At 49.6% G+C, this 13,106-nt stretch overlaps 1 protein-coding gene across 7 annotated transcripts in view; it reads right to left on the bottom strand.

Annotated features, from left to right (window-relative positions):
- Positions 1-10,835, bottom strand: part of LOC142027246 (tudor domain-containing protein 7-like) — a 52,800-nt gene extending 41,965 nt beyond the window's left edge. The window contains exons 1-2 of one of the 7 annotated variants that reach the window (XR_012649065.1): positions 7,441-10,835; positions 6,654-6,866 (exon numbers count right to left, since the gene is read on the bottom strand). Coding sequence is in view for 6 of the 7 variants with exons in the window: in XM_075021024.1 (XP_074877125.1) it covers positions 6,654-6,866; positions 7,441-7,452 (225 nt within the window). In the remaining variant the exon portion in view is untranslated. Of the gene's footprint in view, positions 1-6,653; positions 6,877-7,440 lie in introns of all 7 variants that reach the window. The other 6 variants (XM_075021024.1, XM_075021025.1, XM_075021023.1 and 3 more) reach the window with 6 other exon arrangements.
- Between the last annotated feature and the right edge of the window lie 2,271 nt (positions 10,836-13,106).

Here is a 13,106-nt window from a genome sequence, read left to right as displayed (position 1 = left end):
TGTTATGGGACAGACTGTCAAAAGCCTTACTAAAATTCAGATAAACTACATCTAATGCTCTCCCCTCATTCACCCAACCAGTCATCTCATTTTGGAAGAGTATCAGTTTGGCCACATAGAATTTTCACTTCATAAATCCATACCGACTACTTCTACTTGCCTTCTTGTCTTTCACATGTCTGGAACAGCTTTCCAAGATTAGTTGCTCAATCACCTTCCCAGAGATTGAGGTCAGGCTGATCAGCCTGCAGTTCCTCAGATTCTCCTTCCCACCCTTCCTGACGGTAAGGGTAGTACTTGCCTTCTTCCAGTCCTCAGGAATCTCCCCAAAACCACCATGACCTTTCCAAGATGATCGAGAGTGGTCTTGCAACAACATCAGCCAGCTCCCTCAGCGCCCATGGATGCATTGCGACAGACCTGTGGACTTGTGCATCTCCAGTTTGTTTAAATGCTCCCTAGCCTAATCCTCCCCCACTGAGAGTAAGTTTTCCTTGCCCTGCACTTTCCCACTGGTCTTAGGAGCTGATGGCTGGTCTTACCAGTAAAGACCAAGGCAAAGGCGGCAATCAGTGCCTCTGCCTTCTCCGTGTCCTTTAAGACCAGGTTCCCATTCCCAGGGCAGACTCCCATTCTCCCTAGTCATCCTTTTGCTGATGATGTACCTACAGAAACCTTTCTTGTTGCCCTTCATGTCCCTTGCCAGAATCAGCTCCGTATGGGCTTTAGCTTTCCTAAGCCCATCCCTGCATGTTTGGACAGTGTCTCTATATTCCTTCCACCTCACCCAATTCTGCTTCTGCCTCTTGTGTGTGTGCTTTTAATGGTGGAGTTAAGTCAGGAGCTCCTTGTTCATCCATGGGTGCCTCCTGCAAGCTTGCTTTTAAAATAGTCACTTCAATAAGAGAAAAGCTTTGTCATACAGTAGACAGTACCAGACTGAGTCTTAACTCATCTCTGTGAAAGGTGAACCTGAAATCCTTAACTCTTCACCCTTTCAGAGATGTCTGTGCAACAACCTGTGCTGCATGACCTGGGCATGGATTTGATAAGGCTTTAGTGAAATGAAACACAGCAAAAGGTTGTAGTTCTTAATTTGCTGTACCTTCTTTCTTCTAGTTTTTCTGTTGTTCCTGCATTTTCTCCTGTTGCCTGTACAGTTAACCAGCTATTTATTTTAAGGACTTTCTTTGGAAGGATGCTTTGAGAACTGGCAGTGCTTTGGGAGCTGTTCTGAAGGTGACGGCACTCTGTCTTGGTTTTCAAGTTGCTGAACTGATCAATAATAAATGCAGTCTTTCTTAAGCCCATGCATGCTTGTTTGGGCAGCATATCCATATTCCTCCCAGGTTGCTTCTCCCTGCTCCCACCTGATGCACGCTTCTGTTTTATGGTTGAGCTCTGTCAGGAGCTCCTTGTTCATCTATGCATGCCTCCTGTCACCTTTGGGTTTTTTTCCCTGATTGTTGGGATGGACCATTCTTGAAATTGGAGAAGATTCCTGAAGAGGCCAAAGTCTGCTCTCCTGAAGTCCTGGCTTGTCGATACCACTATTTGCTTTATTCGCCTCCTTTCAGGCTCCCAAACACCACCAGCTTGTGGTCATTGCAGCCAGGGCTGTCCCCAGCCTTTACGCCACCAACCAGTTCTTCCTTGTTTGTAAGAATTGGGTCCAGCAGACCATCTCGGTGCATCACCTCATCATTTCTGTCAGGAAGTTGTCATCAGCACACCCCAGAAACCTCCTGGATTGCTCATGCTTGGCTGTCTTGTCCCTCCAGCAGGTATGGCAGTGGCTCAAGTCCGCTGTGAGGAGCAGGGCCTCCAAAGGTGAGGCTTCTTGCAGTTGTCAGAAGGCGGCACCACCTGCTTTATCTACCACTTCTTCCCAGTGAGGGCATTTGTAACAGACAGCCACTATAACGTCGCCCATACACTGGTCTGCCAACTACCCATAAGCTCTCGCTGTCTCATCCTCTATCCCAAGGCAGAGCTCCAAGTGTCCCCACTGCTCTCACACTTGGAGTGGCTCACAGAAACTGACCCTCCTTGCCATTCCAGCCCATCACTTCTCAATAGCCTGTGTCCATCCGCAGCAGCACACCAGCTGTGTGAGCTGTCACAACAGCTCTCCATGACTGCAGTGAGATCGCAGCCCTGAACTGCATGCGGGACTTCTCTTTCTCCTGGTTGTGCCCCATGTTGTGGGCAGTCATGTACAGGCATTTCAGAGAGGTGCTCAGCTGTGCCCATTTCCACAGAAGGGTACCTCGTACCCTTTCATCATACTCCTGGCTAGCAAGCATTTCCATGTTTATGTGGATGCATTGCAGGATGGACCACCTTGAGCCCTGCTCTGTTCTCAAGGTCTCAACATAAAAGACTTTTTGTTCATACATGGTTTATAATAGTTTCATAAATGCACGTTTTCATATCTCTAGTATATTTCAGGTTTTTCCTGTCACTAATGTTGTAAGTTATTTTCAGCATTTTCTTCCCTTGTTTTCATATCATAGTGACTTTAAGTTTAGCATAAATGATGGTTTGAGTTAGAATGAATTCAGATGTAAAAAGAGATACGGTGGATGAATTCACTTGCAGCAGAGCAAAGTAGTATTCAAATTTCTTTTTTTGGAGGGGCCTAGTTATTCAAGCAGAAGTCAAAGTTTCCTTAGAGGAAGGTGCAACCATATGCTGCCTGTAATTGAACATGAAGCGAAGCAAAGCAGCGTTTCTTGAAATAACACAACCACCTGTTGCAGATGCATAGTATTTCAATTTGAGTCCCTTGCAGTGTTTTCTGTATACTGAATGTAATCCTCATCCTGTGTGGAAACTGGAAAACATACCTATCGTGTGAAGGAATAATTGTCAGCATTCATCTTGCCTATTCAAGAAGGCTAAATTAGTGCTCAGTAGTAAGAGGAACAGGAGACAATTTATATCATTGCCTTTCCAACACAACCAGTCTGTTCAGCATCAGTTACCCAGGCAATATTCATCTCACACAAATTCTTTGATTTAAGGAGCATATAACAGGTAGCACCCTGAGATCAATTTATATTATTTACTGCCCACTTCATAGGACTCCTTGGTGAATGTATTTTTTTGTGGAATGTCTTGGACAGCTGCCCTAGCAGTACAGAAAGTCCTTTTAGGACTACCTAGCCTGCAGCCAGGATCATCAGCTGCTAGCAGATCTCTGTGTGTGTGAGTGTGTCTTGCTTTCCTGCCCCACTGTCCCCAAAGGGATTAAAGGAAGACACAAGGGTCTTGGCAGCCTTTCTGGAGGTCAGAGTTCTCCCTGAGCCAGGAAGAGAGACTGGTTGACTGCATGCTCTTGCAGCAGGCTTGTGTGGACTCTGACCTATGGTCTCAGCTTATACTGGAGGTCAAATATTCTGGAGAGGCATGAATGAAGAGAAAAGCATTATACTGAAGTACTGCCCAGGTCCTGCATCAGGAAAGCATGCAGGAACAATCCCAGGTGGTTACCAGCCCACACCAGTGCATAACAACACTTGCCACCCCCTGCTCAATGTCTGCCCAGGGGACACTCTGGACAGTGGCAACAGAAAGGTCATAAAACAGCAACGTGAGCTCCGCCTTTATGTCTCTCCTGCCTCCCAGGTGTTTGCAGGGTGCCTCCTCTCAGTTGCTTCAGTCATGCAGAGTGGGCACTCCTAAACCAAAGCAAGTCCTGCTCAGCTAAGACCCCTGTTCCATAGCTTTCTCATTTTCCACCTCCTAAAGCTGCATTTCACTCTCTCCTTACAGCCGCCACAGAGAAGGCACCACCTCTAGTGCTATCCAAGAGCCCACAAGGCTCTCAGCACACACTGTGTTAGAGGATAAGCAAGGCTCTCAAGGGAATGGGAGGATACCAGATTATACCCTGCAAAGCCCTAGTTAGAAATACATGGCTATCTGCCAGAGCCACCATGAGGAAGCATTAAATTGGAGCATGAGATGAGTCCTGCCCCCGAAGAGGATGAAGCGGCAGACACAATGTGTGATGAACTGATCATAACCCCCATTCCCCATCCACCTGCACCACTGTGGGGGTAGGTAGAGAATCTGGTAGTGAAGCAGTGCCCAGAAAGAAGGGAGGGGGGTGGAAGGAAGGTGTTTTGAGATTTGGTTTTATTTCTCACTACCCTGCTCTGGCTGACTGGCAATAAACTAAGTCAATTTGCCCCAAGTTGAGTCTGCTCTGCCCATGACGGTAATTGGTTGAGTGATTTCTCCCTGTCCTTATCTCGACCCACAAGCCCTTTGTTCTATTTTCTCTCCCCTGTCCAGCTGAGGCAGGGGGAGTGATAGAACAGTTTTGGTGGGCACCTGACATCCAGCCAGCGTCAACCCACCACAGTCTTTTTGGTGCCAAAACCTGGGAATGTGAGGAATTCGAGATAAGGATAGTAACTGAGAGAAGTAACAGGCAAAACATGGACTGAACACAGCTAGAGCGTGAAGAGCTGCATGCCTGTGGGGAATTTTTGTTGATGTAATTGTGGTAAAGGGACAATGGGTGGATTGTGCATAAATTGTCCACTTTTTGTTGGTATTGCGATGATACTATTTTGATTTTGGTGTGGAGAATTCTTTTTTGTTGATGTGAGTGAAGTTTGTGAAAACTGAAGATTTTGTGTAATTAATATAGATTTTAATGATAATTCTTAAATATGTGATCCACAGAGGCGAGGGGTGGAATGTATTGGCTTTGTGTGGCAAGGTTTTGGTAGTGGCAGGGTTACAGGGGTGGCTTCTGTGAGAAGCTGCTGCAAGCTTCCCCTGTATCTGACAGAGCCAATACCAGCCAGCTCTAAGACAGACCCACTGCCAGCCAAGGCTGAGCCCATCAGCGATAGTGGTAGCGCCTCTGTGGTAACATATTTAAGAAGGGAAAAAAAAGTTGCTGGGACAGACAGAAACAGCAGCCGGAGCGAGGAGTGAGAACATGTAAGACAAACAACCCTGCTGACACCAAAGTCAGCGAAGAAGATGGGGGAGGAGGTGCTCCGGGTGCCAGAGCAGAGATTCCCCTGCAGCCTGTGGAGCTTTTGCCCAGAACGGTTTTGGTGGGCACCTGGTGTTCAGCCAGGGTCAACCCACCACAGAGCATGACAAATGTTCCCAGAGGTACCTGCATTCATGTTAACTGATGGAGCTGCAGCTGATGCAGGCTAGGAGCAAGCGAAAAAGAATCCCAGACTTGGATACCTGCAGCAAAAGGGCAAATTCTCACAGTTGTAAAAATGCAGCAAGGGAACCTCTTGCTTAAAAACAGCCACGTTTCTAGGTATCAGCACAAAACTCAGGATGCCTCTTGTCACACTCTACACAGCTAACCAGGAAGACCTAGTTCTGAGTTCCCAGATGCCAACCTGAGCTCTCTTCCACCTTCTCCTTGACCTCTGTGCTGACTCCTTGGCACTTGCTTACTTACTAAGCTGAGGTATTGCAACTCTTTTATCAAGGCACCTCATTTGCATGTGCTCTTCCTCACCTTGGCAAGTCTTCACAGTCCTGCAGCACTGCAACTCATGACAAACAAGAGTGCTAAGCCTAAAGCAAGCATTGTCAGGCTTATAAGCAACAGCACCCACAACAGTTTCACTGTAGGAAAAAAATTATGCTAAACCCCACCCTGAAGAGATGACCAAGACACACACATGAGTTAGCCTTCTTCAAGGTCCCAGGACAGCCCACCAATATCTGCCCCCCGCCCTGAGTTAGAAATGCTGAGACGGGGACCAGAGGTCTAGTCATGCAAACTGTCTTTCCAGCCAGAAGTCCCATTTCCAGGAAAATGCCCTGCAACCTTCCACCTTTTGCAAACAGAACTTCCCAGGCTGCATGCAGAGGCAGGAAAATAAGGGGCACTTGGTCTGTGCCACAGTTTCCACTTTCCCAGCATTAGTGCACCACATGCATGCTACAGTACTTTTCTCAGAAATCTGTGGCACAGGCAGAGGTGTTGTGGTTTAACCCCAGCCAGCAACTAAGCACCACACAGCTGCTCCCTCACTTCCCCCCGACCCAGTGGGATTGGGGAGAGAATCAGAAAAACAAAAAAAGTAAAACTCATGGGTTGAGATAGGAACAGTTTAACAGAACAGAAAAGAAGAACCTAATAACAATAATAGTAACCAATAATAAAATGACAATAATAATAATAAAGGAATTGGAATATACAAAACAAGTGATGCACAATGCAGTTGCTCAACACTTGCCAACCGATGTCCAGTCAGTTCCCAAGCAGTGATCCACCCCCAGGCCAACTGCCCCCAATTTATATACTGGGCATGATGTCACATGGTATGGAATATCCCTTTGGCCAGTTTGGGTCAGGTGTCCTGGCTGCGTCCCCCGCCGCCCAGTTTCTTGTGCTCCTCCAGCCTTCTTGCTGGCTGGACATGAGAAGCTGAAAACTCCTTAACTTAGCCTAAACATTACTTAGCAACAACTGAAAACATCAGTGTTATCAACATTCTTCTCATACCAAATCCAATATATAACACTATATCAGCTCCAGCTACTAGGAAGAAAATCAGCTCTATCCTAGCTGAAACCAGGACAAGAGGTAAAGTTATGAACCATGCACAATTTACAAACACAAAAGCCATTTCTGAACTGTGACTGATTCTTACCTCTCCTATTTTGTTCCCTTCCATTCTGACCACTCCTGGGATGCTCTCCAAGTAGCCTTCCAGTGTGCCATGTCCCAGGTGCCTGAAGGGAATCCACTCACCAGTCAGGGATTTGTATTCACCCTGAAGCTCTGACAAAGGTATGCCATTTTTAAAGGGATGAAGAACAGCTCGCAGTGTTTTTGCAATAAGTTCAGGCTCCTGCATCTTCACCTATACCCACCTCACCCCAAAAGGAAAAAAAACAAACAAAAAACCAAAAAGGCATTTTTACATACACAGGCTAAAAGTACCAGCTTTTACTATTCAACCTCCCTCCCCAAACAAGCAAGGATTCAGCAGCTCAGTGGCTTATCTTTGGAGACTTCAATACTTCTGGGCACACTTGTACAGGCCTGGTACTGCGAACCAAGCATAGCGCAGTGTGAAACACACAGGGCACGACACTGTCAAAAAAAGCAGCTGAAGGAACACATCAGCCCCTGTACATGGGCTGGCCCTGCCAGCCAGTCACCACTGACCATGTGGCCAGAAGAGGGACTGGGCTGCCAGGCAACTGGCCCACGTCACTGCCTGCAGGGCCAGGACTTCCACCAGAATCGGGACAGGGACCTGCTGCCCCTCACCTTGACACCCAGTGCTCCCTCCCCTTGTGCACCACGGTGATGCTGGGTAGCTCATAGCAGCTCCTCCCTCGCACGAACCCTCATCCCCACACCAATGCCCACAAGGCACCTGTCAGCTCTGCCGCAGAAACCGCATGCACCCGGGCCATGCCACATCTTACCCACAGGCGCATGACGCCTCAACTCCACAGATGCCTCTTCAGAGAGAAAACCCAACAGAAGCGAAACCCGCTCCCTGCAAGCCGGGGGCTGCACAGAGCAGAAGAGCCACAGAGCCAGCGCCAACACAGCCCAGTCCAGAGAAACATGTGCCCGCCACTGCGGTGCCGGTGGAGGTATGAGCAGTCTGGAGCTTCATCACTGACAGCACCTTCCCCGATGCCACAGGCTGCTACAGTGCTGGCAGGACGCTTCAGAAGAAGACTTACCTGCCAGCAAGGACTCCTGCCCGGGAAGGCTGGGCAGCGCAGGAGGCGGTTTCAAAGCAGGCGCCAGAGCTACCTAAAGCCCTCCCAGCCCCCTCAGCTCACAGGCCTGTGCACACTCAGGGCTTCTCCAGGGCCACCGGCTACACTCATGAAAGCCTGGGGAGCTCCAGGCACAAGTGCTGCCGGGCAGGCTCTGCGCTCAGGGACAGGCGTTCTTCTCGCAGACGCTCGCTCACCGCAGGGGCGGTCTCGCCAGAGAAACCTCCCCGCCACGACTGTGGACCGAAGCTGGATGGAGCTCTCACACAGCCCAGGACCAACCCTGCTCTCAAAAAGCGTGCTGCACGCAGGCTTGCGTCCTAGTCCTAACGCTGAGCACGCTCCTGTGCACAAAACGCCTCATCTCCACCCCCCTAGCAACTCACGTGCAACACCAGCAGAGTCAGTACTGGTTCAGGAGAAGGTGACCTCGCTCTCCTCAAGCCTCTCTAGCTCAAGGCACAACAGGGGACCGAGTCCCTCACCTCCAAGCACACGAAGGTGAGCAACCGCCGCTCATGTCCTTGCACAGTGCTCTCTCCAAATGGCAGCAGCACCAGGCAGCTGCCTGCAACCACAGTACCACTACGCAGGACGCCACATGAAGTTAGCCTCTGCTGCTCTCTGCAGAAGCGGCCCCTTTCCCCGCACCGTTTCCCTTTTTTAGGGGAAATCACCCGGGGCAACACACCAAGTCCAAAAGCAAGAGAAATCCCAACCCTCAGCACATTTCAGACGCTGTGCCACACGTTTCAGTCTGCGCACGGACACTAACACTGTCTCCACCTTCCTGCACCCAAGTTCACGACGGCCCAACTCGAGTGCCAGGCAAGGAGGCAACGCATCAAGTCCTATTCTTCACCGTTCCTTGAACAGTTTTACTTTATGCACACACAGCGCTTTACTAACCTGACTGTGACTCTCTGTGTGTACACCTTTATTTACACACAGGTACACCCACGTCCCCACACCTATACAGACAGCACTGCGTAGACATGTATTTACACATGCACCGTTGACCGGGCTGCTACACAAAATGCTTTGGCAGGAACAATCACAGAAACTTCAGCATAACTAGTCCTACAACAAACTTCCATTTGTGTCTTGGGGCAGGGCGGGGGGCAGGCTATCACTGAAATCAGCTCAGCCACTGTCTCTCCGACAGGCTGGAAGCCCTCATGGTGTTCAATGAGGACCATGCCTGTACGCAATCCAGCTCACAGGCACAAAGGTACTCCAGCTCCTTACCCCTGCCATTCCTGCCCTTTCCGGTCCCCTATGTTTTGCTGACTGATCCTTGAACAACCTCTACCACAGCTACTTTCACAACTACCTTCACAGCACCCACTGCTCAACTACTTCTGGGTGTTACTGCACCCAGAAGGAGGAGCACATGTTGAACACGTGCACTTGCGCACCTCCACGCAGCAATGGGCAGAACCTATGCTGGGCATTTGGATCCTTCCTCATCTTTTTAGAAACTTAGCAGCAGGTCAACGGAGCTTCACAGGGTGCCCCCCCAAAGAGTGAAAGGAGGTGGGGGTCACCTGCCAGAAGTAAAAGATACACGAAGTTCATATCTCCTTTGGACTCACTCAGTGTCATAGGGACACCATGTGCTGGACAAATGCATAAGTGGTTTCAAGTTTCAGTTATATCAAAAACCACAACATTGTGAAGTACACAAACAAATGCTGTGTTGTCTGCAATTGTGTTCCAAGTCACATACATACAAGAGACATGGAAAAGTCAATGAGAAGCATTTTAGGGGCTTTTTTCTCTATTCTTTCTTTTAAATAATATACTCAAATTCTTAGTTTGTTAATATGGCTCCTGAAAGTCCTCTTACCTGAACTCCCTGAATTTAACTTACTGCTCAGGAAAAATTAACTCAATATCCATTACAGCTGGGCAAGAAATGACAATGAAGAAAACTTAAAATAACCCAGGAAGTTGCAAAAGTTGATTCAAAAGAGGAAAATTCAATAAAAAGAGAATGGGGTCATCAACTTGGGGGGACAACATCAAGCCACCATCACATAGCTCTGTAGCACACCAAAATTAAAGAACTGAGTTAGATCAGCAATAGCAAATAGGATACTATAAAATATACCCTCCTAAATTATATTATGAGAAGCAGTGATGAGGACAACTCAGTTAAACAAGATGAAAGATTCTAGGGTGCGAAGATTAAATTGAATGTAGTCTTCAACTTACACCTGAATGATGTTCCCATTCTTACAGCTAACAATAATGCAGAAAACTTGCAATGCAGTAATGGTGACCATAAGTAACACACTGATACACTAGTAGAAAGCTACATAGCTCAGAGTGGATTCTGAAGCTTTAAAACTCTTTTTGTGGTCAGGTGCTGTAAAGTTAGGTCATTCAACAGTTATTACATTCTCCCAGTAGCTTGCTGCCTCCAGACGAGGGGACACGTCATTGGAAACGCAGCCCGAGAAGCCTCTATCAGTAAGTCAGGGCACATTGTTCAAACCAGTCTTCTCCGGCATCTGAGTAGAAACTTTTTTCAGTATGCTTAAAAAAGATGACCTGCCTCCAAAACAGTCTCGGTGCTGCAGATTATTACTCTGGCTAACAAAAAAAGGAAGGGAGGACAGTTTTCCTGCCGTGAAAGATGAACTCCCGAACAGCCATACTTTTAAAAGACTAGACACACAACCCCGTGGAACGCAAGTCTCCTCCGAAGGCACAAAGTGGTCGCTAACCCGCCCAAGTCAGGACACTTTCTCTGTCACAAGGGAGCCACTGAGGAGAAGCAGCCTCCCACCGACAGGCAGAGCCTGGCCCTCCGCACTGCCTCTCCGCCCAGCCCGGGAGGGCTTACGCGCAGCGGGGCTCCGCTGTTTCCTTACCACCACCTCAACCCAGGGGCTTTCAGACACCAGCCGAAGCCTCTTCCCCTGCCGCCGCTGCTGCCGCTGCTGCCGCCGCGGGCCGGGCCGGGCCGGGGCCGGGGCCGGGCCGAGCGCCGCCGCCGCCTCCCTGTGAGGGGTCGGCGCGCCAACAGTGCCCGCTTCCCTCGCGCCAAGTGGGCGGCCGCGCGGCGCCACCCAGCACCGCCCGCTCGCGCCTAACCGCCGCCAACTGCACCGCCCCCCGCCCCGGGACGCCCCGCGCGCATGCGCCAGGCAGCCTCGCCAGAGCCTTTGCCCCGCCGGCGCCTTTGCCCCGCCCGCCCGGCCCGCAGCGCATGCGCGCCACCCGCCTCCTCCTCCGGCTTTCCCGGAAGGGGCAGCGTGGCTCGCCCGCGCGGGGCGCCCGGCTGAAGCGGCGAGAGCCATTTTGGGGCTGTCCCGGGGCTCCCTGTGCTCGCAGGGTGGGGGCCCCCCCGCCGCGCCGGGGCCCCCCCGCCGGTGCCGCCCCAGCTCACCATGCCCCCCTCCTACGGGGCCGGTGGAACCTCAGTCCTTTTACAAGGCAGCAGCTAAAACCGCCTTCTCGAGGGGAGGGACTGAGAAGTGACAGTTAAGCACCTCTGTTCTACAGAGAACACTGGTTTTTAATTAGTTCACTTAATTACTTCAATTTCTGAGTAACGAAAACGTCACTGAATTTAATTCTATGGTTGGATCTCTTTACTGACACCTGTACAAAACTATTGCACAGGTGCACTCTCCATCAGAGAGGGGCTGGGCACTGGGGGGTACCCAGGCTTCACCTGGGCCTTGTCCACACTGCCCTGGCCCATGGCACCCTTTCAGCAGGGCTGTGCATGCTCAGCCTGTACCCAGGCAGCTGCAGAGGTCCAGATGCTGCGTGTCTGCACAGGCACCTTAAGCAATGCTGCACAATTGAGACCTTTAGATGCCACACCTTGGGCTTTGGTTGTGTCCTCCAACGTTCCAAACACGTGGCTGAACATCCAAGGTATAAGTGGGCTTTCTGATTAGTGCCCCACACAGCAGGGCCGAAGATGGTCACCAGCCATATGCCATGAGGCCTTGCGAAGTTGGCTCTGTTGCGCGCTCCCGGCGATGGAGAGCCCCTCACCATCCCGACATCAGGGGGCCTTGCCACCCTGCAGCTCGCCTGCAGCAGCATTCCTTCCTCTGCAGATGTTGTCCACTTCTGAGAGCCAGACTGGAGGCAATATCAGGTCAAGCTGCATGATGGCATATTGATGGAGGGCTGCCAAAGCCAAGCCAGAGGCTGGCCCCACAGAGGAAGACTGCAGGGGCATATGCCAGGGCAAAGGTGGAGATGCTGAACTTCACCTGTGGTGTGCCTGCAAAGAGCTCCCAAAGATGACTACCACCAAGACTTGGTGACAGCCGCCTTCTGCCACAGCCATGACAGCCTCCAGAGACTGCTTCCTGTCAGAGTCCAGTATTCTCAGACCAGGCTTTTTTAGATACTCTACATGTGGAGGGTCCAATGTTTAATACAGTTTACTGATTTGAGGCTATTTGCACTTACAAGGGTTCTTCATTTTGTAGGGTGATACAGCAACCACAGCATAAATACACATGACATTTCGCAGGCTATTGCATTTCCAATATACTGTGGAATCATGATATAGTTGTGAATCTCATTACTGGTCTCTAGAATATGCTTATTGTCACAACACTGACTGTCACTAGTTGCCAGGAAGGGATATGTGGGTTGCAGCCAGCTCAAGCCTGGAGCTCTCTTTTTAGAGGTCCTTTGTTCATTGTTTTTGACATGTTTGTACTTACTGTTGGGATGAGCCACATATACACTCCCTATGCTGGTCTGCTTGAGTTTCTTGCCATGGAGTCTGCAATGTGAAGTCTGTGTCCCATCTATTCCTACTTCGTGCCTGTACTCCTCTATGTTTTTTGCTGTAACTTCTTAAGGCCTTCAGTATCACGCCAGGCCTGTATTTCTCTCACTACATCACTGTGCTAGTGCTGCAAATATCTCATTCGACATAGAACGAGTGCTTCCAACTATTCTCCTTACAAAATTATGGTCACACTGGACAAAGATAAGGAAAAATAAAACAAATAGCCATATCAACCTTATAAATCTAGCTGTAACAGCTAAAACAAGTAAAACAAAGTTGCAGGCAGGCCAAGAAAAGTTCACACAGAGCAAGCATCACAGCACCCAGCCTGAGGCCTTGTAAACTCAGTACAGATTTGATCCATTACTTATTTTAAGTGCTTCACATAACTCATATAAAACACAAAACAATTATACTTGCTAAATTACTGTGATAAGGTGTAGAGCCAAGCTAAGAACTCGTGCAGCTAAGAGACCCATCCAACAGGCACCATGGTGGGGAGCATATTTCTTCCCTCTGGGTCTGTCAGAGCGAGCCATACATACATGGAACTTGTGGGTACACTGGGGTATACTGTTCTGCTTAA

This window comes from Buteo buteo, chromosome Z (genome assembly GCF_964188355.1).
Source record: "Buteo buteo chromosome Z, bButBut1.hap1.1, whole genome shotgun sequence".
Taxonomy (NCBI): Eukaryota; Metazoa; Chordata; class Aves; order Accipitriformes; family Accipitridae; genus Buteo; species Buteo buteo.
This window is presented reverse-complemented; position numbering and strand designations above follow the sequence as displayed.